Source organism: Pipistrellus kuhlii, unplaced genomic scaffold (assembly GCF_014108245.1).
Source record: "Pipistrellus kuhlii isolate mPipKuh1 unplaced genomic scaffold, mPipKuh1.p scaffold_m20_p_14, whole genome shotgun sequence".
In the NCBI taxonomy this organism is placed as follows: domain Eukaryota; kingdom Metazoa; phylum Chordata; class Mammalia; order Chiroptera; family Vespertilionidae; genus Pipistrellus; species Pipistrellus kuhlii.
The window spans coordinates 47,439,383-47,465,974 of record NW_023425449.1 but is presented as its reverse complement, the minus strand read 5'-3'; the positions used below and the strand labels follow the sequence as shown (position 1 = coordinate 47,465,974).

Sequence of the window (26,592 nt, the reverse complement as noted above, 5' to 3'; positions counted from 1 at the left end):
CGGTCCCTAACATATCCACCCTTAAAGCCACAGGATGGGAGACCCAGTGAGCTCTCCCTCCGGGAGCATGCCCAGGCCTTTCCCGCCCCCTCCCCCTTCCCCAGGCACATCACCTCCCGCTTCCTCATTCCCAAGGACCAAGGGCCCTCTCTTTACCTTCACAACTTGCTTCCTAAGCCCATTTCTTCTAGAAATTACTTCCTCCAACCTCTGTGATTTACCTAATAAATGTTTTCTTACAATTTGGGTCTTGCTCTGAATTCTTTCCAGGCCAGAACCCAGTACCAAGATTGCCAAACCCAGTCTGGTCTGACCCCAAGGTCAGACACCTGGGGCTGTTCCTGCTGCCTAGGACAGAAGTGCTGGCTAACCCACCCACTTCTAACCCTACATAGCTTTTAACATGCCCTACTGCCCCAGTCCTGCTTCTCAGTCTTCAGCAATGTTTTCTATGTACCTCCCACATGGTGACAAAGGGGTACAAATGAGTTTTGGACTATGGCTTTGTGGTGGGCAGTCAGACATGAGCAGAGCCAGGATGATGGCCAGGTACAGAAGGTCACTAGGGTGGAAGGCCCCAGATGCCTAGCAAAGGACACTTGTAGGAGGGACCAGGGTGACCTTTCCTCCCTTAGCATATGGCTGGTGATTTGGTTCAGACATCTCCCACCCCCCCCCCCCCTCCCCACACACACACACACTTTTCCTCTCTAGGGATAACATCTAGGTCTCAGTTGTGTTTCAGCTCCAGGCTCAGAAAAGCAGCAAAACCAGACCAGTGACCCCACAGCTGACCTCAGGACCAGCAGCACTGGATAATGACCCCCACCAGGTGCCGGCCAATCAATCCGTGGAGACCAAGGCCCAGGAAAGAGCACATCGGAAAGCTGCTGAACATTCTATTGAGATCTTCCCTGGGAACTCCCTGAAAGCCTCCACCTAAAACCAATAGGATGGAGGACCCAGTGAGCGTCCTCCTGGGAGCACACTATGCCTTTCCTCCCAGTTGCCTGGGCTCTTACCCCACCCCACCGCACCCCCACTGCTCCACAACCCCCCATTTCTAAGCTCCAAGGGCCCCTCCTTTGCCTCTATAACGTGTTTCCTCAGCCCATTTCTTCTAGAAATTACTGCTTCCACCTCTATGATTTACCCAATAAACATTCTCTTATAGTTTGAGTCTTGGCTCTGAATTCTTTCCTAGCCAGAACCTAAGTACTGAGGTTGCTGAACCCAGTCAGGTCTGAGCCACAGGTCAGACACCTGGGGCTGTTCCCGCTGCCCCAACAGCTTCACACATTAATTCAGTCTTCATCGTGCTGGGAGGAAAACAGCTTTCCTTTAAGGGACCTTTATGAGTAAGTAAACTTCTAAACATATTACTAACTTTAGCGAAATTTCATTAGATGCCAGATTGAGTAAATCTTGACTTCAAAAAAGTGTAAATGACTGTCCTGTTTGGGTGGGTAGCTGTTATGTCTTCTGGTCATGATTACTCAAGGCACAGTAGGTGCAGCTGAGGTTCTCCATTACAATAACACAAAACTCACATTTCAAATAGTTTCATCATAATTTTTTAAATTCCTCACAGAGGACATGCTTATTGATTTTAGAGAGAGAGGAGGAGGAGGAGCGAGAGAGAGACAAACATCAATTGGTTGCCTCCTGTACCTGGATCGAACTCGCAACCTTAAGGTGTACTAGGCAATGCTCCCACCAATGAGCCACATGGCCAGTGCTCATCATAACTTTAAACCTGGGAGGGTGGCTTTTATTAGCTCTGATTAGACCATGTTTAACAATGTGGCTGTTGAAAAGCTTGCTCACAAAGACAAGTGTCACAGCTCAGACTTTATCTTTTTTGTCCAATCATACTTGTGTTATTAATTTCATCTGCTATTTCTCTGTGGAGATTTGTTTTGTCACTTGTCCATTTCATGAAGGTTAGCTTAGTTAAAACCTTAGGCTGCCCAGGTAACCTGCAAAGCCTCACAAGGAAGGAACGGGAGGGAGTGTCATCTGGTAATCTCATATCCCCGCTTCCTTCCCTGTGTCACCATGTTAAGTCCTAGCACCACTGCCAACCCTTTCCATAAATGTTAATCATGATACAATTAATTCTTACATTGGAGACTGCCCTAAAAGGATTAAGTTATTTAATAAAAAAGTAAAATTGTCAAGCAAGTAGAAAAAATAAGGCAGATAAAAGATTTGATCTTAGATAGGAAAGGACTTGCAAAGTAAAAAGTAATAGAAGAAAACAAAATGGAAAAGGCCAATAGTTATATCTAGGATCAATAGCTACATTATATATGAATTGCCTTATCTGAATATCCCAGTAAGAAAATCAACAATGAACCAACAATGGGATTCCATACTTGCCCATAAGAAATATACCACTATGACTTTGAGTTAAAAATGAAGACAGGGAGTATGTACAATGGAGTCACTTTAACCAAGAGGCTAAAATGAACAGGAGGAAGGCTGAGGAGAGACCATTCTTGTTCTAACTCATTCAGAAACAAACTTTTTTGAACTTTCCAGTCCCATGTCAATGCCTGGACATGCCTGGACCTCCAGGCTGCCCTCTAACTGTCCCCTGAAGGGCTCACCTTTCCAGGCCACCTGATCCCCTGAAGGACTCACATATACATCCACCCCACATCCATTATTCAGACCCGGGGACAGCCAGAGCTCCTGGCACCCATCACCGCCTCCTGCCACCTGACTGATCACCGTCCCGGACCAGCCCTGGGCTAAGCAGCAGGACTGACAGTTCTAACAAAGTGCTTTTTGCTGTGAGAACTTTCCACCACCCTTTCTTCTTTGGAACATTTCTGGGTTTTTGGCCAGCTGTGTCTCCAGGTTACAATCTCCATCGCTTATTTCTAGCACAGCCTCCAGATTCCTTCATATACTCTCACAGAGTGCTATGGGAATTTGATAATAACAATAGAACAACACTAATTTATTATGTGCCGTGTGACTCTAAGTATTTACTTTTTACTACCACATCATATGGTGTCATTATACTAGTTTTCTGGGAAGGCACAGTCAAGTTAAAGAATTTGGCCAAATCTCATAGCTTGTAGGAAGCAGCAGGGTTGACTTATCCAATTGTCATAGCAGGCACAGAGCGTTGGGCTCGCATACTGTTGTGTGTTATGTGCTGTTGAGTTGTCTCCGACTCCTGGTGACCCTATGAATGAGTAATTGCCACAATGTCCTGTTCTCAACAACCCTGCTCAGCTGCTGTGGGCTCATGCCTATGGTTACTTTCGTGGAAACCATCTCATATTTGGTCTTCCTCTTTCTTGCTGCCTTCTTTTTTTTTTTTTTTTTCCAGCATTGCTGTCTTTTCCAGACAACCCTATCTTCTCAAGATGTGCCCAAAGTAGGACAGTTCCAGTTTTATCATCTTTGCCTCCAGTGATATTTCAGGCTTGATTTGTTCTAGGACCAGTTTGTTCATCTTCCTGGTGGTCCAAGGTATTCATAAAGCTCTCTCCACCACCATAATGAAAATGCACCCCATTTTACCTGTCAGTCTTCTTCACTATTCAATTTTCATACTTAGTAATTGGGAAAAGGAGGGCATGGATGATCTTAGCTCGGTCTCTAAAGACACATCTATGCTCTGGGTGATCTTTCCTGATTCTTCCATCACTGCCCTCCTGAGTCTCAGCCTTCTCTGGATTTCTTGGCTGAGACTCCATTGGAATTGATGACTGAGCCAAGGTCAGCAAAATCTTAACAATTTTGATGTCTTCACTGTTTATATAAAAGTTGTGTATTTCTTCTGTAGTCATGATGTTTTGTCTTTTTGATGTTCAAATGTAGTTCTTCTTTGGTATTTCCTTCTTTCACTTTCATCAGGACTTATTTCAAATCATTGCTACTGTACTTTTAAGAGGCCATAGAAACTCTTTTTATTTCTTTTAAAATGGGAAGTTAATGTTTAGGCTGAAGAAAACATTTTCATGTACAATACTAATAAGTTCATCTTCATATTAATGCAGTTATAAATATAATTTTTAATATTATATTGTGGAGGAAGAGGCCCAAAGCATCAGGGGCCCATGGACACCTGAATGTGGCCTGTGTGGCATAGTTGCGTTTTGATCCCAAGCAATGGGATATCTGAGCCTATGTTCTTTCTGCAAGGCAACTTGCCAGAAATTGTTCACACCTTTGATTATTTTTTAAGGATTTAAACTATGGCAGTAACTACGGACAATGATTTATGAAAATACATTTATTTGTAGTAATGTTCTTTTGAAACCAAATAAATATGTAATAACAAAAGGCTGGTTCAATGTTGATTGTGGACTTAGCAGCCTACGTGAGTACTAGGAGCTTCTGAATGGAGCTGAATAGAGGGGGGAACTGTGGACTTGGGAGAGCTGAGCAAGGGCGAGTAAAGCAGGGAGTGGAAGGAAACCTATATGCACCCAGGAGACAGACTGCAGACTCTATTGGGCATGTGCATGCAATGTCTGGAGGGCACCTGTAAGCATGTTCCTCAACTTATTTTTAAAGGGCCTGGACAGGGGAGGGAAAGATTAAAGAAAACAATACTGGAAAAGCAGAGATCAGGGAGCACAATCAGGGGCTCTGAAGCATTTTTATAATGGAGTGACTGGACATTCAGGCACAGAGGCCTGACCATCATGTTAATCTTTGTCTTGAAAGCTCTGAAGAGCCAATGAAAGATTTTAAGCAGTGGAGTGACACGATCAGCTGCACATTTCAGAATAATCATCGTGGGTGCAGTGTGCCTCACATCCAGGAATGACAAGGCTGCACTGATTAGGAAGAGAATGTGTCTTCATTTGATCAAGACGTCTACTGAACCCTACAAAAACTCAGGAGGGTCATTGCCATTCTTGGTACATGATTATTTCACAAGTTTAGCTATGTTGGAAGAAGAGAGAGAACTAGAAAGAGATTTTAAAGTCAAGGGACTTTAAACAGCCATTGTGCCAAGGAATTGTAGACAATAGAAAAGGTGGGGTTAAAAATATGCCACAGAGGTGCCACAGCAGAGAGCAGACAGTGAAGAGTCACTTTGGGGAAAAGCAGAGCTGCCCAGGCTGGAGAAAGAAGGAGCTAGTGAGCTTGGATGTGGGTGTAGGTAATTTGTCGGGTTTGGTTGACACGGTTTGGTAACAGAGGCCTCTCACACCAAGCTGGGCCCACCAGTCTCCTGCACTGGACTCCTGCCATCTAAGCCCACAATTATAAGAACTCCTGGTATTGTATTCCTGTCCAATGGGAACTGCACAGCTATACCTCATTTGCATTTTTAACAACCAATCAGAACACATAATTCTGACTAATCAGGCCAGTGCTATTTGAACCAATCAAATTGGGTTCTTCATTTGCATAAAAGTGGACCAATCAGCGGCTGGGCAGGAACATAATATAAGGGGTGTCTCCCTGGTCTGGAGGAGCACGCCTTTGGTTTCCTTCAGCGGTTGTCTCCCCAGTTGGCAAACTGTTTACCAGTCGGGGGACTTTTGTTGGCACTTGCTGGGTGACAGAAGCCTTCTGTTGACAGTCATCTGGTGAGTAACGTAGTCTCCACAGACTTCCTTTGCAGGGTGGCCTTATGTTAAGGTGACCAGACATCCCACTTTTGGCGGGACAGTCCCAATTTTTAACAATTTGTCCCCCGTCCCGCGGCGGAGTTTTTTAAAACGCCGCCGGACGCGGGACAAATTGTTAAAAAGCGGGACGTCTGGTCACCTTACCTTATGTCTAAAAGCAACACGGAACCAACAGCACCTGTGTTTTGTACAAATGGGGATGCCAGGCCCTCCCGCACAGAACTGACCAGCACTTGCTCAGTGTTTGTCTTCCTACTCATGGGGGCGTGCAAGCCTTGGTGCACAGTGACCACGCGCTGGCAGTGCTCCGCTGGTGCAGTTATTGCTCTGGCACTGCGTTCTCCGGCGCCCCCCAGGCCAGGGCTGTTCATGTGGAGCCTACCTGGGCTGTGGGCGTCCCAGAGGAGCGCCATGCCAGGTCCTCCTGGAGGTGACGCACCGTCCCGCCCCAGCCGGAAAGTCACGTCAGCGGCACGCGCCTCCCGCCCGCGGAGCCTCTCCGGGTTCCTTCTCCGCGCTCTGGCCCGCCCACGAGCGAGACCACACCCACCACGCCCAGGCCCCGCCCTCCACGGCCCGGGCCCCGCCCCCACGGCCCATTGGCTGGCGGTGCGCGTCCGCCGAGCGCCCCCGAAGACCCGAGAAGCGGGCTCCCCGGCGGCGGCGCGAGCCCCTGGTGCGCATGCTCGGGGCGGCGGGTCCGCTAGCCGGCGGCGGGCGGCGGGCGGGGTGGCGCGCTCCCGGGAGGGGGTGCGGCCGGCGGGGCGGGACGGGGAGGAACGGCGGCCGCAGCGCTTCCGAGCGGCTGCGGGCGGCCTGGCTGCGGGACGGCGCCTGCGGCGAGATGGCGGTCCTGGGCGCCGAGGGCTGAGCGCCGCCGCGGGGACGCGCCGCAGCGAGGCCGGAGCCGGTGAGGACGGCGGGCGCGGGCGGGACTCCGAGGCCGCGCTCGGCCCGGGCGGACTCCGCGGGCGGGGGCGCGGGGCTGCTGGCGGCCTTGGCACGGGCCGAGCGGAGTGTCCCGGTGACTCCGCAGCGCGGCCATCGGCTGCTCACCTTGCCCCGGCCCCGGGGAAGCCGGTGCACTTCCTGCCCCCCAGGCGCGTCCCGGGAGGGTGCCGGCGCCCGGAGTCACCGTCCCGCTGACTGAGCCCCAGCGCACCCCTCGCCGTGACCCGCCGGTCCGGTGACCTTGCAGTTTTCGCTGATCCTCCCTGACCTGGACCTCCGCCGTCCTTCCTGGACGTTCGTTTCCCTTCGCCCGCCGCGGGGTTGGCGGTGCGTCCTCGGCCCACTCTCTGCCGGGCCGGAGGGACCTGCCTGGTCCGGGGTCCGGCCTGGGCGGTCTGTCCTGGGACGGGCTTCTCCTCCGGCTCGCGGCGTTCCTTTGCTGTGGGTGAGTTCTGGGTCTTGTGCAGCCCGATGTGCACAGGATCGGCGGTGCTTTACGTGCTCGCGGTGGTGGCGGCGGTGGGGGGAGAGGTGATGTCTAAGTTGTCTCTCCCCTGCGGAGTTTTTACCTGAAACACCCAGGGAGCAGTTTGTATGCAGGTTTTCGCAAGAGTTCACACTCATGTGTAAATCCGCCTTATCTGCCGCACTGAGTCTCTGTGCGTTATACAAGCAAAATGCACTTTAAAAAAAAGGCATTCTGTTACGTGTGTGACTGGTTTTTAGCCATCACGTTGTAAATTAGCTATCACTGGAAATGAGCACTTTTCACAAGTAGGTAATATTTTTTCAAATTGAAAACACGGTATCCAAGTATTGGGAGCTACTCAGCAGTGTGTAGTGCGGAATCATTCTTTCAAATGTAGCTTACTGCATTTTTTTAAAATATACATATATATTTATTGATTTCAGGAAGGACAGGAGAGGGAGAGAGAGATGGAAACTTCAGTGATAAGAGAGAATCATTGGCTGCCTCCTGCATGCCCCCTACTGGGGATTGAGCCCACAACCCAGGCTTGTGCCCTTGACCAGAATCGAACCTGGGACCTTTCAGTCCACAGGCAGATGCTCTACCTACTGAGCCAAACAGGCCAGGGCACTTACTGACATTTTCAAGGAGTTTTCCTGGTTCAGCAGAGAGGAAGGGCTCTGCTTTGGAAGCCTGGGTGACAGGATAAAGGGAGAGTTGTCTCTGCTGTTCACTCCGGAAGTCGGAGATGTCTTTTACTGCTTCACAGTTAGTAGGCACCTACTGCATGACTGTGGGTGTGTGGGTAAAGATAAGGATGAGGATGGTCACGGCCTTCAGGGACTAGGTAGGTGGGAAGACTACACACACATGCCTCATTGGTGCTGACGGCCAGCTAAGGGACCTGCAGAATTCCAATACACAGGCGGCAGAGCTCACGTCTCCCTCAGGAAGGTGGGGTTTCCTGGCTTCCGGAAGCTTTTTTTTAAGGATGACTAAGAATCTTGACAGGCCAGCAAAGGTCACTAAGCAGAGAAGGGATGAGGAGCAGAGAGTTCATACATTTGGGGAGACACAGTAATTGGAACATCAAGTATTTGTACCATAGCGAGGGTGATAAAGCCCTAAGGAAACGTGGACCCGTTTGTGATGGTTTTGAATGCAGGCCAATGCCTTTGGCTTCGGTAGGTGGGACTTTGAGCTGAGAATGTAAGGAGTAAAGCTGTCTCAGGGAGTCAGCAGGGCAGCTGTGCGGTGTGGAAGAAGTAGAGAGAACGTGGAGGCAGAAAGACCTGGTTGCTGTGGTAATAGGTAGTGAGGGCCTGAGCTGTGGCCATAATTATAGGAAAGGAAGGGAGGGAGGAAGTAGATTAGACAGAACTGATGAGAGAAAATGAAGAGTAAAAATAACTGCGGTGCCGATCCAGGCCGCTGGGGAATGGTGGTACCGGCGGGCGTCCACAGCTTTCTCTTCGGCCGGCGGCTCGGCGGCAGCAGCTCCAGTCTGCCGTGGATTAAAGGAATCTGCCGGAAAACGGCCGTGTGCACCTGTGTTTTCTGGTTGTAACTTCAGAGACTCTGAGGCTGCCTGAAGCTTAGCCGTGGCGCCGGGGCCAGGGCCGGCCTGGCAGCAGCCCTCAGAGCCGCTGGGCTTTCCCGCCGAGAGCTGCGGAGGCAGGCTGCGCCTCCCCTGCGGCCACTGTGCTGTGGTTTAGGTGGGCTTCACTAACGTGTTATAGAGCTAACTAGCCCAAGAGGTTAAGCGATTTGTCCTAAATATTTCAGTTAGCAAGTGCATAAGATGGGATGGGAGTTGATTTCTTTCTCGTGTAAAGGTGTTTGCAACTGATTCGCCATCCTGGGTGTAGTTATTGCCTTTACGTGACCTCCTCACTGAGAACTAGAGGGCCGTCCAGGTGCTAACAGCGTGTGACTCTTGACTCTCCTCGGACCGGCTGCGGCCTGCCTCGTGTCCAGGTGCCGGCGGGGAGGCTGAGGCTGAGGGGGCGTGTGGACAGCAGGTATCAGGCCAGTTTCCTCATTTCCATTGTGTCTCTGTCTGGACTCAGGAGTAGGGGTGGGGAGGGACGTCAGTGAAATTAGAAGCTTTAAGAACTTATTTTCTCTATCCAGGTATGCCCTGCATAACTCCTGTCCTCCATTAGGAAGCCTTTACCAAGTAAAAATGTAAACTTGACAAAACAAACAAAGGGCGTTTTTCATTGGATTGTGTCCTTAACATTGTGTGGTTACAGCACAGTCGATTAGTAAACAGTTGGCTTTTCTGCATCTGTAGGAATGTCTTCTTGGTAGAATCAGAAAAAATGATTACTTAGTATCTTCTATAGCTCTAGAAACTTTGATTCCATAATTATTAGAAAGAGAGGGGTCTTTTTACCCTTTCTATTAAAATGTGTAATTATGACAAGGCTCCGAAAGAACCGTAGGTTTGTGTTGATGGCGGTATGCGTCCTGCGTGCCAGGTGTGACACCTGAAGGGGGAAGAGCACTGAGGAAGGCCGCCCAGAACCCTCTGCTCGGCGGCAGGAGGTGGGTGCAGCCGGCCCCTCGCCTCCTGAGGGCGCTCACGCTGCTGTCTGGTTTTCAGGACCACGGAGAGGAGGCGTGTAGGAGTGTCACTGCTTCTTAGAAGACACTGAGGCTCAAACAAGTTAAAAAGGTTAAATTCAGAGTATCGGCTAGTCGGTGGCTAGACAGAACAGCGTTATAGCCCATGCTTCTGCTCCTCGGCCAGTGTTCTTTTCCCACCGACTCAGCTGCAGTGAGGGAGGCTGGGCCAGGATCTGGGTTACCTGTGTGGAATACGTTACATTCTGTGCTGTGTGGATCTGAACTTGTGTGTCTCCTCCTTCGTGTTAAAATGGCAATCTCGTTGCAGCGCTTTTGGTAGGTAATTTTGAAATTTGTAAGAATTTATCACAAAATAGTTATCTTTCTGTCAAGAAAAAAACAAAAGTTGATTTCTCATCTGGAAATATATACTGGTGAAAAGTAGGTATTAGTTTCCTTTAGAAAACATGGATTTTAATGCAGTTGCTACAGGTGGAGTTTGTTCTTTTATAAAAGCCTGAAAATTTGGATTTTTAGAGCAAATAATCAGGATCTGATTTCCAGAAGTCTATATCATATTTCATGATTTTTACCATTATATCAAAAGCTTAGTCATTAAAAATGATTTATTATTAAAAAACTGTTAGCAGAAGTTAAAGGGGGGGAGAATGGGAGACATCTGTAATATTTTCAACAATAAAAGTATATATTAAAGATAAAATAAAAAGTGTTAGTATATACTTCAAATTTGTGTTTAAACAACTTTTTGGGGAATAAGTTACGTAAAACCGTAAGTTAAATAGTTCCTCATGTATAAGGAAGACTAGTCTTCGTCTCAACATTCTTAAGACCTACTGGTTCCCAGCACAGGCTGGTGTGCCCCTGCAGGTGGGCACTGCCAGGTGCGGGCCCGGTGTGGTGGTGGCCCACGAGGCCTGTCCTGGGACTCGGGCTGGGGGAGTCCCTGTCAGGAAGGGCAGAGAGCACAGACTGTATCTTCTGGGACTGGGACTGTTTGCAATTACAGGGACAGGTCCGGCTCGGAGAGTCTGCGGGTTTGGTTCCAGATACCACAGTAAATCGAGTTGTAAGCTTTTTGCAGGGGGGGGGGGGGGGGGGGGGATCTTGTCTTCATTGAAAACCCATGCAGTGAAGGGATGTGTGTCTGTAATGCACTCCTTTTCTCTGGGTTTTGAGAAAATTATACAAAAACAGGCATTATAACCCATACTTTCGTTATAACAATCCCATGAGTGTTGTTTATCTATTTATTGCTATTTTACAAAACGAATGGCTGTAGACAGCCACTTGTTTGTTGTTGTGTTTTGCTCGCAGCTTCACTGTCCAAGCTGCCAGGGAAGCAGTCTGCTGTGTCACTCTGATGGACACACTCCGCTGGCTGCTCAGCAGGTGCCAGTCTCTGCTCTCTGCTTCTCTTCCTCTTGTACCATATAGTTTTTTAAAAAGTATTTCTTATTGATTTTTAGAGATTGGAAGGGATAGAGAGAGAAACACTCTCTATGGATGTGAGAGCAAAACATCCATCTGCTCCTTCTTGCACCCCCCACGAGGGATTGAGCCTGCAGCCCGGCCATGTGCCGACCAGGACATGAACGCCCGCCAGCCTCTTCCTCACGGCCGTGGCTACCAAACCGCTCTCCAGGGCAGGGGATAAGCCTGTGCCATTCCGTCTCGTTGTCTCAGGCCCCTGTCTTTGCAGAAGGATGGCTGGCCTTACTTGGTTGCTTAGGGCTCAGAGAGTGCAGCAGCAGAAGTAGCCAGACCTCCTTAAGCCCTACACTTAGAACCATCCTTTCTGCCACATTCTGTGGGCCAGCCCAGGTTCCAGGGGACAGGACCAGACGGGTGTGCATCCAGGAAGTCTGCGCCTTCCATAGCGGGGCTGCGGGGAACTCTGGGAGCCAGACCTGAGCCGCCTGTGCTTTCAGTGCTTTGAACCTGGCCCTTAGGGAACCCAAGGAATACGGTGGTGCCCGTCCCGTTCTGCCTGCCAGGTTTTCCTCCCTCTTCTCCACCACTTGTCTTCCTGTGGCCGTCACTCTTTCAGTCTCAGTAGCAGCTTTTATTCGGGTCAGGTTTTCTAAACGATGTTCGGGCTGGCTGGCATGAAGGAACCGTGTCTTGTTCTCATCACCCCTAAGCGCAGTAATGCGGCTACACATCCCGCACAGAACATGGGTGCAGCTCCGGGCCCTTGGGAGCTCGTCCTGCCCACGCGTGCAGGGCTGCCCATTTCGGAAGCGAGCACAGGGCCCTGACGGACTGAGAAACATGACCTTGTAAATAGGAAGGGCTGGGCGCAGAGCAGGGCCGATAGGGTTACGGACAGTCCTGGGCGTGAAGCCTTGGCTTCTCTAAGGAGAACAAGTCCTGAGAGCGGTTGGGTAGCCAGGGCCATGAGGAAAGGCTGGCGGGAGCCCCGGTGAGTCCTGGCTGAGGCGGTGCTGGCTGTGCAGCCGCCCCACGGGCCAGCAGCCCTGCTCTCTGCGTTTGGCCGGTGGGAGGGGTAGTCCAGTGAACTTACTTTGTAAATTAGAACATACTCTGCCTTAAAAGTAGGTAAACCAATGGCCTCTGCCCTCACGGTTGAGGAATGAGCCGCTGGCCTTGGGAAAGAGTGGTGGTGCTGCCCTCAGCGCTGCCTCCGGGCCCTGGCCTCACACTCATCTTCTGGGAAACGTCAGGACATCTTTCCTGCTGGCTGTTCTAAGGGTTAATTGAAGTAATGTCGGAAAGCAGAAAGTATGGCCCCTAAAACATCAGCAGCCCATAGACCATTTCTATTGCTTATAACTCCTTATAAATAAGGTGAGATTAAAGTAAGTCTACTCTTCTGGGATGCCCTCACTTCTCAAGGACAGTTGCTTTGGCGTGAGCAGAGCTGCACGTTAAATCTCACCTCTTAAGAAGGACGTTGCCGAAGTGAATCTGAGAAAGAAACCCCATGTGGAGGACGGGCAGGGGCGGGAGGGGAGCTGTGCAGTCTGGCAGGAGGCACCGCGGACCCGTCATCACAGCCCTTCGGGTGTCCAGCCCTCCGGGTGTCCAGCCCTCCCGGGGGTCACAGCCCTCCGGGGGTCACAGCCCTCTGGGTGTCCAGCCCTCCGGGGGTCACAGCCCTCCGGGTGTCCAGCCCTCCGGGGTCACAGCCCTCTGGGTGTCCAGCCCTCCGGGGGTCACAGCCCTCTGGGTGTCCAGCCCTCCGGGGGTCACAGCCCTCTGGGTGTCCAGCCCTCCGGGTGTCCAGCTCTCCGGGGGTCACAGCCCTCCGGGTGTCCAGCCCTCCGGGGTCACAGCCCTCTGGGTGTCCAGCCCTCCGGGGGTCACAGCCCTCTGCGTGTCCAGCCCTCTGGGTGTCCAGCCCTCCGGGGGTCACAGCCCTCCGGGTGTCCAGCCCTCCGGGGTCACAGCCCTCCGGGTGTCCAGCCCTCTGGGGTCACAGCCCTCTGGGTGTCCAGCCCTCTGCGTGTCCAGCCCTCTGGATGTCCAGCCCTCCGGGGGTCACAGCCCTCTGGGTGTCCAGCCCTCCGGGTGTCCAGCTCTCCGGGGGTCACAGTCCTCCGGGTGTGTGGAGCGTGGGGATGGTTGAGTTCCCTTCGGGGTCTGCGGGAAGGTCCTTACAGCAGGGCTCACGAATTTCCCGTTTCACAAGTAGCCCGGGTGCATGCTCCTTGGAGAGTGCTGTTAGAAACTGGTCTGTCAGCTGCGGTTCTGTGCTCTCGGAGACACTTTCTAAGCTATAGCACACGTGTGACACGTAAACAGAAAGAGATCTTAACACCTAAACCTTCTAGATGTTTAAAGGGGCTTCAGGTGAGTGCTCAAGACCTATCCAGAGCCACTCCAGCCTGATGCCGGGCGGTTTCAGCGAGGAGCAGGGAGGGCGGCCTGCTCCCACAGCACCTGCCGCAGGAGAGACTCCTGGGAATGCTGATGTCCGCTTTTCACAGCTCAGACACAGCGATTAGATAGCAGATAATCTGCCTTTTTCTTCGCTAAGATAAGCTCCTCAGAAATGGAGGCTCTGAGTGAAGTGTCTGATCCGCGTGCGTCTTCAGGTGGGAGGAGGTGGCGCCGTGCTCCGTCTGCTGGGGGGCGCCACTGCCTACGGGGCCTGGCCTGGGAGAAAGTCAGGAGAAACGGTCTCAGTTCTAACCATTACTGAAGGAGCCCTACAGCCTGACAGCCTGAAACTCTCTCTGAGGCATGCTGAGGACAGTGGTAGAGACAGTCTGTGTTGGTGTCACTTAAACCCTCAGTCCCGTGATCACAGCTGTCATTGCAATGGCAGATCTTCCAGCTGGGGCTGTTAGTGGAAAAACTTAACCTATGTTTATAGCAACCATGTTTTCACGGCGTTAGTACATTTTGTGGTAAAAACAACAACCAAAACCCATGCCAACCCCTGCCTCTGTCTCACTGTGAGTGGAAAGGATCAGTTGGCATTGGTTTGAGGAGCCATTGTTTTGTGTGTTTACACTGACTTTGTGGCCAGTGCTCTGGGGAGAAGACAATAAAATCAACTCCCCTCTCTCTGTCCTGTGAGTGGTGAAATGTGGTTTGATGTTTAAATGTGAATGCCCAGAATGGTGCTCAGGAATTTCATTTTCCTGGGGTAAAAGTTTTGGTCATTATAACTTTTTAAAAACTTTCTTTGTGATAATTTTTTTTTAAAGTGTTGGCTATCAAAAGAGCTTAGGTTTTACATCATCCTGTGCAACGAAAGGTTGCTGGTTCGATTCCTGATCAGGTCACATACCTAGGTTTCTCTTCCTCCCTCTCTCTAAAAAAATCAATAAAACATTTAAAAATAAAGTGCGTAGGCTTTAAAGTAGACAGACCCAGTTGTGAGTTCTGGCCCTCAGCTGAGCTCAGTCAAGTACTTTTTTAGGAAAAGCCCTTGTTTTAGCATTTGTAGGCAGTAAAGTGGTAGTAAAATGATCTGTTGTGCCTTAAACCTGGCACTCGGTACTCAATAAATATTCACTAGGATGGGTTCATAACAGCTTGTCATTGATGGCAGGCATATTTCAAGATTATTATTTCTTACGATCAGAAAGGGAACACATTCCGTATGCTGTGTTACTTAGCATCCAGCAAAGTCTTGGCAGCATCCTGCGCTTCCCTGGGCAAATGTTTAGGTGTGTAAATAAGGACATAGAATATATATTTCCGCCTAATAAGTTATGAAGGAACTTGAGTTTTTATAACTTTTGGGATTTTATTGGATTTGTGGTTAAAGGATTGTGTTCTCATATTTCTACTTTATTTTTTTTAAATATATATATATTTTTTTATTGATTTTGGAGAAGAAGGGAGATATAGAAACATTAATAATGAGAAAATCTGTGACCCGCTACCTCCTGCAGCCCCACACTGGGATTGAGCCTGCACACCTGGCATGTACCCTGACCGGGTATTGAACAGTGACCTCCTGGTTCATAGGTCAATGCTCAACCACTGAGCCATGCTGGCTGGGCTCTACTGTATTTAAACTTGAGAAGAAATGCTTGAGGGGAAAAAGTATTCTAGGAGTAAAATTTTGCCATTTAATTGATTTTCTCATTTTGGGAAGTTTGTGTTTTGAATTATAAATTTGCCTCTAAGATGTAATTTTATACTTAGCAGCATGCTTTAAAGTTCTTAGGAAGAGTATTTGTAGATAGTAAATTAACACTGTATGACTGCTACTTGAGTAGCTTTAAAATACCTTGAAATTATGTGTTTATAACAAAAACTTCAGCAGTAGTGTAGTCCTCTCAGGTGCCCAGTGTAACTCGGACCTGACTGCTGCAGACATGGGTCTGCAGCGTGGCCAGCTCTGCCGTCTGTGTGGGCGTGGGGAGGGGGCCAGGGCTGGGAGGAGCTAGGGCCAGAGTGGGTGTCCGGCCATGGGAGTCGCCGTCCGATGTTGGAAGCAGTGCTGGCTTCCCCATGTGTCAGCATCCTCGTGCTGCAACAGCAGGGTAGCATGCATGCAGCTGCTGGAGGTGGAGCCTGGACCCAGGGCTAGGCCTCTGACAGCCGTGTCCCGGACACCTCATACAGCACGCTCTGCTCTTCCAGGGCGAGGAATTGAAGGCGAGCAGGTCTCCATGGCTACTTAATGCTGGCAGGTTAGAATTCTTAATGTATCTGCAAACGCCAGGAAGTGTTTGGGCGACCAGTGCCATGCAGAGGACAGTGACTGGCCCGCAGGCCTGACATGAGCGCGCCTGCCTTAGCCCTGCTGTCGTGGCTGCGGTGGCTGCTGTCTGCCATCCGAAGGCAGCCGCATGGTGTCTGAGAATATCAAAACACTGGAAACTTGGGATTTGAAGGAAAAAAGTCTGGTAAGCAAAATTATGTCCTTAAAATACCAAACTTAGAAACAAATGACCCATTACTTAGGGAAATGTTTGTGTCGTTTTGAAATATGAGATTGTATAAAGTAATTACATGAAGTTTGATCTTTGCAAAATAAGTATGGTATGTTGCCCCGTGTTTTTCCCAGAACATATGGAAATGATCTCTTAAACAATCCCTACAGCCGACCTCCTCTCCCTGTTCATGCGCCAGCTTTCACACATTATCTTTTTAAGGCTACTTGTTCTCTCTCAGCCATAAGAAAAAGCCTTTCCAATGACTAGCTCTCAAAGCCCCACAAAACCACCCTTCTGTGAATCCTTAAGTGGGAAAATAAGAGAATGTGACTGATGTGGCCAACAGTTCGGTGTAAGGCCTGGGTTTAGCTCAGCATTTCTTGTTTGACAGTCTGTTTGCAGTGCAGACGCAGTGGAAAGAGCGTTGGCTCTGAGCCCAAGAATTCTGGGTTCAGAATCCTGAGCCGCTAGTTTTGTGGCCCTGGGCTCTTTGAGTTCCTGAAACCCAGTATCCCTGTCAGTAAGAACACTGAAGACCGAGGGGAACGGTTGGCATTAGAGATTGTTTCTTGGTACAGTAGGAACGCAGTAAGTGCTCCTGTTGTTCGAGTCTGAGACCTGACTCAGACTCCAGGCTCAGGCAGGCTGTGTTTGTGTGTCACGCAGACACCCACGTGTGTGTGGTGCTCTCAGACAGGGCGCTCCGTTGTCTGGGAGGAGCCACACAGCTCTCCCACATGTCACTCCAGTGGGTTCCATGTGTTTGAAACCCGCATTTTCGGATCTCGGTGTTACTAGAAGCTTCTTAACTGACATGCAGCACAGAGTGGGAAACCGTTGTCTACTGAGCATCACTGAGGCTGGGCGAAAAGTACCAAATGCAACAATACTTGCTTGGAAAGTTTTGGTATTTTACTATTGTAAACATAGTGCTGCATATTATAAGAAATCGAAGAAATTATAGCAAATTAGAATGAAATAATCTGATTCTCATTGCTGATACCATTTTGGCATTATTCTCCTTTGTTGATATAAATAAATTTTAGTATCCTTTTGAAACAAATAGAAATCATCTCACTAAGTTAACAATAATTATGAAAAATAAAGTTGAGTGCATGACAAGTAAAAACATAGTATTTCACTTTTTTATTATGACCTGAGGAGGAAGGTGATGGAGCAGAAAGTGAAGGAGAGATTAGTAAGATAAAAGACAATAATAATGTCAAGTCCTGCATTTTTGTTTTGTATTTAGGGACCATATCTGTTTACCTTTAAAATTAGAATACTTTCTGCCGAAACCGGTTTGGCTCAGTGGATAGAGCATCGGCCTGCGGACTGAAAGATCCCGGGTTCGATTCCGGTCAAGGGCATGTACCTTGGTTGTGGGCACATCCCCAGTAGGGGGTGTGCAAGAGGCAGCTGATCGATGATTCTCTCATCGACGTTTCTTACTCTCTCTTCCTCTCTGTAAAAACTCAATAAAATATATTTTTTTTTAAAATTAGAGTAGTTTCTGCTAAATTTGATAAACATATTTCCCTCCTCACTAATGCTTTCTGGTAAAGTACAGACATTTTTGACAACCCTTACTTACAATGAAGGAAAACTTGTTTTTTGGAAAGTTGGTCCGATGTATTTAATTATATATATTTTTAGAGATGCATATTTTGAGCAACATCACCATCTTGTGGCTTTCTAGAATATTGTTGCCCGACTTGTGTTTTCCAACCGTAAGCCTACATTGCTCTGATGTTGGCCAAGGGGTCAATCAAGTTCATAATGAGCAGTTCTTACTGTAAATGGAGAGTAGGGAGTAGAAAATAAAATTATTTGTACACTAGGATTGCAACGTTGTAAGAAAAAAATGTGTATTGAGGAAGACCATAGTATAAAATGAAAACAGTTGTGAGTTAAGTTGTGTGATTATGGATGATTGCCACTATTTCATGTTTTCATGAAACATGCAGTGATTTTAGTCAACTAATCCTAATCTAGGAAGTACCATGTGCTTTGTGCTGTATTCATTCTTTTTAAAAATATATATATTTCTTTATTGATATCAGAGAGGAAGGGAGAGGAAGAGACAGAAACATCAATGATGAGAGAGAATCATTGATCAACTACCTCCTGCATGCCCCCTACCTGGGATCCTTCAGTCCGCAGGCCAGTGCTCTATCCACTGAGCCAAACCGGCTAGGGCTCCATTCATTCTTTTAATAAGGTGACCCAGGCCTGAGAATTCAGATGCCTTACCAGCCAGTTAACAAGGCTGCTTTTGCCTAGCAGTGTTATCTAAGCTGGTAGCTCTTGGAGAAGTATTTTCTATATGAGTTTCATACCTTTTTCCCATCTTTATGATAATTTTAAACAAACAAACAAAAAAAGTCAATTTGAGAAGTATAGTAGTTCATTGAACAAACCACCTACAAGTAAATGAGGCTCTTTGGCTGAAAGCCTGCTTGTTTTGAGATTCAGTTGGCACCAGGAGTCCTTCATTAGCAGATATGTATCAGACCCTTGTGGGCACCAGGCTGTGAGGAGGCATGTCGATGCAGTGGTGAGGATTTGTGCTATACTTTTGAAATTTACAATTAGTATGCAATGATGAACACAAAAGTTGGATTGGGGATTCTAGATAAAAATAGGTATAATTTATTAAGTGTTTACTATGTGTCAGGCCCCATGCCAAGTGTTTTTTCTCTGTCAGAAGTTTCTTTTGGAACTTTGCTCTGATTTTTGTGGGAGTATTGCACATGCACATACATAAGTATTTGTGGCAGTGCTGAAACATCTCTGGAGCAGCAGGTTTCCTTGTACCCTGCAAGTGTTTCAGCTGGTGTGGGTCTGGCAGGCTGCTGTGGCTTGGTCTTGACAGCTCACCAGCGTTTACCGTGTTTCAGTGGGATCATTTGTGCTATGTTCTAAGCAGCCAGAGTTCCCCAAGACTTTTATAAAATCCAATTGATGTAGAATTTGGGGATTAGTATATGACTTCTGAATTATTTTGAATAATTAGGCTAGAGAATGTCCCATGTCTTATGAAATTTTCTCTTGTTTATATACTTTTGGCCATTTGAGTATTTAATAAGTCAAACAAGCATTTTATATAACATTTATCTTTTACTTTTTTACTGGATATTTTTGTTTGTTTTGAATTTTTAAATCTTATTTGTTGAAGAGTATTACAGATGCCCCCTGTTTTACCCACTGCTGCACCTTCCACCTGGTTTCTGCCTCACCCCAAGCCTTCTCCACCCTATTCTATGTGTCCATAGGTAAGATCTTTAATTATTCTCTTCCCAACCCCTTCCCCACCCCCTTCCCTCTGAAATTTGTTAGTCTTTTCCTTGCTTTCATGCTTCTGATTCTATTTTATTCGCCAGTCTATTTTGTTAGATTTCTTATTCGTTTATTTTGATTTTTAGATTTGTTGATAGATATGTATTTGTTGCCATTTTATTGTTCATATTTTTTATCTCTTCTTAGCTTTCTCTTCATCATCTTCCTCTTCTTAAAGAATATCCTTCAACATTTCATGTAATACTGGTTTAGTGGTAATGAATTCTTTTAGCTTTTTCTTGTCTGTGAAGCTCTTTATCTGACCTCAATTCTAAATGAGAGCTTTGCTGGGTAGAATAATATTGGTTCATCACTTTGACTATTTCTTGCCACTTCCTTCTGGCCTGCATAGTTTCTGTTGAGAAATCAGCTTATAGTCGTATGGGTACTCCCTTGTAGGTAACTGTTTTTCTCTTGCTGCTTTTAACATTCTCTCTTTGTCTTTAGCCCTTGGCATTTTAATTATGGTGTATCATGGTATGAGTCTCTTTAGGTTTCTCTTGTTTGGTACTCTCTGTATCTCCTGGACTTGTAAGTCTATTTCTTTCACCAGGTAGGGGAAGTTTTCTGTCATTATTTCTTCATATAGGTTTTTAATATCTTGCTTTCTCTCTTCTTCTAATACCTCCATAATATGAATGTTTGTACACTTGAAGTTGTCACAGAGGCTCCTTGCATTATCTTCATATTTTTTGTTTTCTCTTTTTCTTTTTGCTCTTCTGAATGGGAGTGTTTTTTGCTTCCTCATATTATAAATCATTGATTTGATTCTTGGAATCATCTACTCTACTGTTGGATCCTTGTAAATTTTTCTTTATTTCAGTTAGTGTATGCTTAATTTCTGACTGGTCTTTTTCATGTCTTTGGTATTCTCATTAAGATCCTTGAAAGTCTCATGAAGATTCTTAGATAACCTTATAACTATGGTTTTGAACTTTGTATCCAATAGTTTGCTTGCTTGCATTTCTTTCATTTGTGACATGTTTCTTTGCTTTATCTCCACAGGTTGGCTGCTTCCCTGTGTTTGTTTCTACATACACAGGGAAGCAGCCAACCTGTGGAGAACTGCTATATCTCCTGGAATTGGTAGAGTGGCCTTGTATAGTAGGTGTCCTGTAGCTGTCTGGTACCTCCATAATGTGAACGTTGGTACACTTGAATTTGTCCCTGGGGCTCCTTACACTATCTTTGTATTTTTGTAAGTCACCTGAGCTGGGCACTCTAGGTGTGCCCTTGTGTGGGCTATATGCACAGTCTTGTAGTTGAGCCTTGATTGCTGTTGGCATCACTGGGAGGAGTTGATTGACCTCCAGGCCAATTGGCTGTGAGGACCAGCTGCGACTACTGCTGCTGTGCAGGAAATACCCCTGTAGAGCAGGACTTGCTTCAGTGGGGCTTTGGTGCTCACTGAGTGTGTCACTTATGGATGTGTAGAGTTGTAATCTGCTGTGGTCTGAAGCTATCCACTGGGTCTATTGACTCTAGGGCTGTGGTCGGCAAATTGCGACTCACGAGTTATATGTGGCTCTTTGGCCCCTTGCGTGTGGCTCTTCCACAAAATACCACTGCCTGGGCGAGTCTATTTTGAAGAAGTGCCATTAGAAGAAGTGTAAGTTTAAAAAACTCGGCTCTTATTTCGATCATTATACTGTTGATATTTGGCTCTGTTTGAATAATGAGTTTGCCGACCACTGCTCTAGGGCCTCCAGGGAAGTGCAAAGTTAGCCACTGTCTGGGGCCACCCAGCAGGAGCTTCAGAGGGATCTGTAGACAGCTGCTCTTTGCTATTCGTTTTGGGCTTTGAAGTGCCCAAGAGAGGCCTGAGCCAGGACATCCATTCATATAGAAAAGCAGCTGGAAACAGCTTGGGTAGGGTTGCAAATTGGATGGGGTAGGGCCTCAGGGAATCCCCAGCATGGAGCAAACAGTATATTACAGGCTGATAAAGACTCGTATATGGCTGTCAGCCTTGCAACAGCGGAGGTCCAAGATAGGATCAATGGCCCCTGGGAGCACCCCAGTTTGGGAGAAAGTTTCTCCTGAGTTCCTACCTGATGCCAGACAATCCAGTTCTTCCCTGAGTGTGTCTGGGTCCTCCTCCGACACTGGAGCTTGAAAGAAGCAGGACTGTGTAAATTTGTGCACGGGCCCTTTAAGAGGAATACCTGGGATTCCAGCAGCCTCCACAATCTACGCTGGTTTTTCCAGCCTGTAGTTGCGGGGACTTCTCTTCCCAGCTCTAGAACCCTCAGCTGGGTGTCTGGTGTGGGACTGGACCCCTTGCTCCTCATAGGCAGCCTCTGCATAGGCTCTCCCACACATGGATGCTGGACCAGCCCATTCCACGCTTCTGCCCCTCCTACCATCTCAGTGTGCTTTCTTCTTTACTTCTCTAATTGTAGGATATCCATTCAGCCAGCTTGCAGGCGGTTCTGTATGATAGCTGTTCTGTATTTTAGTTGTAATTTTGATGTGGTTTTGGAGGTGGCGAGTACCAGTGTTTACCTATGCTACCATCTTGGTTCTCTTCCTAGCATCCATCAATCCATCTTCTGGACATATTTTTATTGAGCATGTATTTTGGGTCATGGATGTGAAATCACATTGGTTAGGTGGCAGTGTACTTTGAGGTCAGATGGGAAAGGGTATAGCTGGTTTATAGTCTCATTTGTGCAGGATTTTCTTTATAATATTTTAATTTTATTGAAGTTTTACAATAGTTCTATGCTATATACATACATTTTTTTTAAATTACCCTACCTAATTTTGTTGGGCTGTTTTATTAATTGTGAATCTTCTTTTAACACATTTATTGTATAGTTAGTAAAGACTGAACACTGGGCTAGGGGCTGGAATTATAAAGATAAATCCTACACCCAGAGGTGGGTTAGCAGGAATCAGAGCCCACACACAGCCAATCCTGCTTCCTGGCATCAGCCTCTGCACAGCAGCTCCTCTGCTGCAGTCACAGCTGTCCCTCACAGCCAGTCAGTCTGAGCACCACCCCTTTCATTGAGGTGCCAGTAGTAATCAAGTCTCAGCTACAGCAGGAGGGCACACACAACCCACACAGGGGGCACATCTGGAGCACTGACTCAGTTGACAGGCAGATTACCACTGACTACTCTTCCCCCCGCCATCTGCCAAGACTGGGAGATGTAGCACATCTTCCTAATACATAGAAACAAACACAGAGAGCCCCCCAACATAAGGAGACAAACATGTTCCAAATGAAAGTACAAAGCAAAATTCCAGAAAAAGAACTAAACAAAATGGAGACAAGCAATCTACCAGATGCTGAGTTCAAACACTGGCTATAAGGATACTCAATGATCTTAGCGTGAACTTCAACAAAGAGATAGGAAACATGTAAATAGAGATAGAAAAAATGAACCAGTCAGAAATCAAGACTATAATTATTGAAGTGAAGAATACATTAAGAGGGAATCAACAGTATATTAGATGAAGTAGAGGATCATATCTGCATTTTGGAAGACAAGGTAGAGAAAACACCCAGTCAGAACAGCAAAAAGAAAAAAAAAAATTTAAAAAAAGAGGATAGTTTAAAGGGACTCTAAGACAGCATGAAGCCTACCAGCATTTGCATCATGGGGGTGTCAGAAGGGATTTAGAATCAATTTGAAGAAATAATGACTAAAAATTTCCATAAACTGACGAAGGGAAAAGATATACAAGACTAGGAAGTGCATAGAGTCCCAAACAAGGTGTACCTAAAGAGCCCCCATCAGGATACATAAGAGAAAAGCAGTTAGTTACTAAGACTGTCAGTTTATTTCTCAACGGAAACTTTGTAGGTAGAAGAGAGAAGCAAGAAATATTCAAAGTGATGAAAACAGAAACTTACAACCAAGATTACTCTATCCAGCAAGGCTATCATTTAGAATTGAAGGTGAGCTAAAGAGTTTCCCAGACAAGAAAAGCTCAAGGAGTTCATCACTACCAAATGAGTATTACAAGAAATGTTAAATGGTGTTCTTTTAAGAAGAAGAAAAGATTTAAAAAATTATAATAAAATGGCAATAACAACATATGAACAATTATTTTAAATGTAAGTATTAAATGTTCCAATCAAAAGACATGATGGCTGAATGAATAAGAAAACAAAACCCTTACATATGCTGCCTATAAGACACATTTCGTAAAAAGACTTATACAAACTGAAAGTAAAAAGATGGAAAAAGATGCAAATGGGTAAAAAAAAAAAAAAAAAAAGTAGTAGCAATACTTGCATCAGACAAAATAGACTTTTAAACAAAGGCTATAACATGAGACAAAGAGGGACCCAGCAAGTCCACTTTTGGGAATTTGAAGAATCCCAAAACACTGACTCATAAAGGCCTGTGTACCGCATGTTCATTGCAACATTTACAATAGCCAAGATATGGAAGCAATCCAGGGATCCATCAATAAAGAAGAAATGGAATATGACTCAGTCATAAAAAGGAGTGAAATCTTGCCATCTGCAATAACATGGACCTAGAAGGTATTTTGCTGAGTGAAGTGGGTCAGAGAAAGAAAAGCCATGTGATTCTACCGATATGTGGAATCTAAAGAACAAAACAAACAACAAACTTACAGAGAATGCTTGGATGATTGTCAGATAGGAGAAGGTTAAAGGACTGAGTGAAAAAGGTGAAGGGATTAAGAAGTACAAATTGGTGCTTACAAAATAGTCATGGGTGTGTAAAATACGGTATAGGGAATATAGTCAACAATATTGTAATAACTGTGGTGTCAGATGAGTCCTAAACTTATCAGGTGAACACTTTGTAAGTTATATAAATGTATAATCACTATGTCGTACACCTAAAATTAATATAATATTGTATGTCAACTGTAATTTAAAAGTTGAAAATTATTACAAGATGAGTCGAAATAAAGAAATGTACAGTGTAATAGGCAAATAGATAAATAAGCAGGGTTTCAGTGTTGTGAAACAGAGCTGCTAAGGAGTGCAAAACTGGAACTGGAGAGCTGACATGAGCTGCAGGCAAAGAGGATGAGAAGTGTTGAGGAGCAGTGAGGAAGTTAGCTGCCAGAAGTTAGTGGATGCAGTGACGAAGGTGTTATTAACCGTAGATTATTAAGGCAGCATAAGCAAGGCTTTTAATTGCAGTGAAGAGCACATGATGATAATGCAGATGTTTGTTCATCTCATAAGGGCAAGAAATTTATATTCATTTTACCACTGATGGAGTAATCTTGGGCTGTAGAGTAATCTTGAGAGCAAGGAATTCACCTGGTTTGGAAATGGTTCAAGATCGGCAGTAAAAAGTGCATCTGGAAAGGGACTGAGGTTTAGAACCCCTAAAAGATACGACAGGAGCATTAAGAACGTTCGGGCGGCGGCAGCGGGCGCTGTGGAGCATGTGGCGGGGCCCTGGGAGTCGCGGCCGGGCCTGCTGACATGCCACAGACCCGGCCTTCCGCGCAGACCGTCCCATTTAATGATAAAACCAGAGCAAAGCAGAGGCTGGGACCGCTGGCCGGGAGGAGAGAACAGAGTGAAGGGAGGAGAAGGTTCATAAAAAGTAAAAGCCAAAAGGGAAAAGAAAAAATTAATAAAAATAAAAAAAAGGAAAAGGGGGGTGGGTTCTGAGTTTGAGGATGAGGAATGGAGGAACTTCTGAGCAGCACATGGCTAATGAAGTTTTAAAAAGGCAAAACCACCGAAGAAGAATTGGAGGAGGGGTTGCTGACGAGTGCCCGGGGTCCATCAGGAGGCGAGTTTGGGGACCTGGGAAGTGGAGGGACTCTGGAGGTGAGCAGCGGGGGTCCGCCCATGTGGCAGCCGCCAGCAGCACCCTTCCCTGCAATCAGGACCTCAACCTCAGCCCACGGCTGTGGGGAGTATCTGAAAAATTGCCTTCTGTTGAATAAATTGTATTTCCTTCTTTAAAAAAGTAATTTAAGAGTTGATTTGAGCCAGAAGCTATTAGAATGGAACCAGGACCCCCGTGCCAGAACGGCGTGAGCTGTGCCTGGAAAAGAGGTGCAGAGACGAGGCCTGGGTCTGTGTCGCCGGGAGGAGGAGTGAAAACAGCCAGAGGTTGGGGAAGTTAAAAGTGCTTACCGGTACCTCCTCTGGCTGTAAATCGGGAACTGAGCGGGATACAGAAGAGTGGGTATTCGTGCTGACGTAGGGAATTTGGCATTTTGAAGAGAACACTTTTTGTATCAAAAATACTGCTGTGATTCTCCTTGAGGTGCCATAAATTTGTGCTAGAAGGAACTTGGAAGTTGACTGAAAGTGTAGAAAGAGAGAGAAAGATGAGGTCATTCGGTCTTATGGTCAGATGGGCATTTTTAGGTTAAATTAACCCCCCAAACTGCAGTCGGAGGCGAACAGCACCTGGGAGTGAGGCGAGAGCTCCTCAGGCACAGAAGGCGCTGCGGGGAGGGTGTGCTCTCCACCCAGGGCCCTCAGAGGGAGCTTACCCGGAGGGGCTGCTGCGCTTCGCACTGAAGACGATTAGCTGGTGACGATGATGCAGAGGTCAGCCAGCTTCCACCAAGACAGCGAACGAACACCTCGGCACACAGACCTCGGCCCCGCGCTACGTGCAGGCGCAGTGGGCGAGAGGCTCAGGAAAGGCCGAGGGAGGCTGGGGCTGAGGGATGCTGACATGGCGCAGAACTGCCCTTCCTCTGCTCCCTCGGGGCCCCTGTGGAGGGAAGCAGGTGCTCATAGACCAGTGGCGGTGGTGGCGCCAGGAGGCGCTGCGGGGGCCATGGCGCCTAAGGGCTGCGGGCAGGGCCAGTGCGGCGCGGTGACCGCCTGCGGGTGATGAGTGGGCTTCTCCGCTCCAGGGCGGGCGCCGGGCTGGGCAGGGGCCGCGGAGAACAGGAGGACTGAGTGTTGTAGGAAGCGCAGGCGGTTCTGAGGGCTGTGTTGGCCCACTCCCTGCTGCCGTCTCTTCCTCCTGCCACATGTCCCGTAGACCCCGTGACGAGCAGTCCCGTGTGACATCCAGGCCTGTGACGAGCTGTGACAATAAAGTTCCTGCTTCTGAATATTTAGGTCATGCAGCTGAGGGAATCTGTCAGAACTATGCTTTATTATAACGGGGTTCTAGAAACATCTCTGAGATGCATCACAGAAGTTATCTACCCCAGCAGTTGCCAACTGGTGGTCCGTGAGGTTGGCGACTGCTGGTCTTCAGTTAGAGCACTCCACTGTTCCTAGGGCTACCAAGTGCCCACCCGCTGAGCCCAGAACTGTGGGGTTTCCCAGGCCGCAGGGCTGAAT

The 26,592-nt window shown here is 47.3% G+C and overlaps 1 protein-coding gene across 11 annotated transcripts in view; it reads left to right on the top strand.

Moving 5' to 3' along the window:
• Positions 1–6,362: 6,362 nt before the first annotated feature.
• WWP1 (WW domain containing E3 ubiquitin protein ligase 1) overlaps positions 6,363–26,592 on the top strand; it is a 78,078-nt gene continuing 57,848 nt past the window's right edge. For 6 of the 11 annotated variants that reach the window (XM_036437344.2, XM_036437347.2, XM_036437345.2 and 3 more), the window contains exon 1: positions 6,364–6,519. Coding sequence is in view for 1 of the 11 variants with exons in the window: in XM_045581576.1 (XP_045437532.1) it covers positions 23,515–23,524 (10 nt within the window). In the remaining 10 variants the exon portion in view is untranslated. Of the gene's footprint in view, positions 6,520–23,396; positions 23,525–23,654; positions 23,663–26,592 lie in introns of those variants that run through there. The other 5 variants (XM_045581572.1, XM_045581578.1, XM_045581573.1 and 2 more) reach the window with 3 other exon arrangements.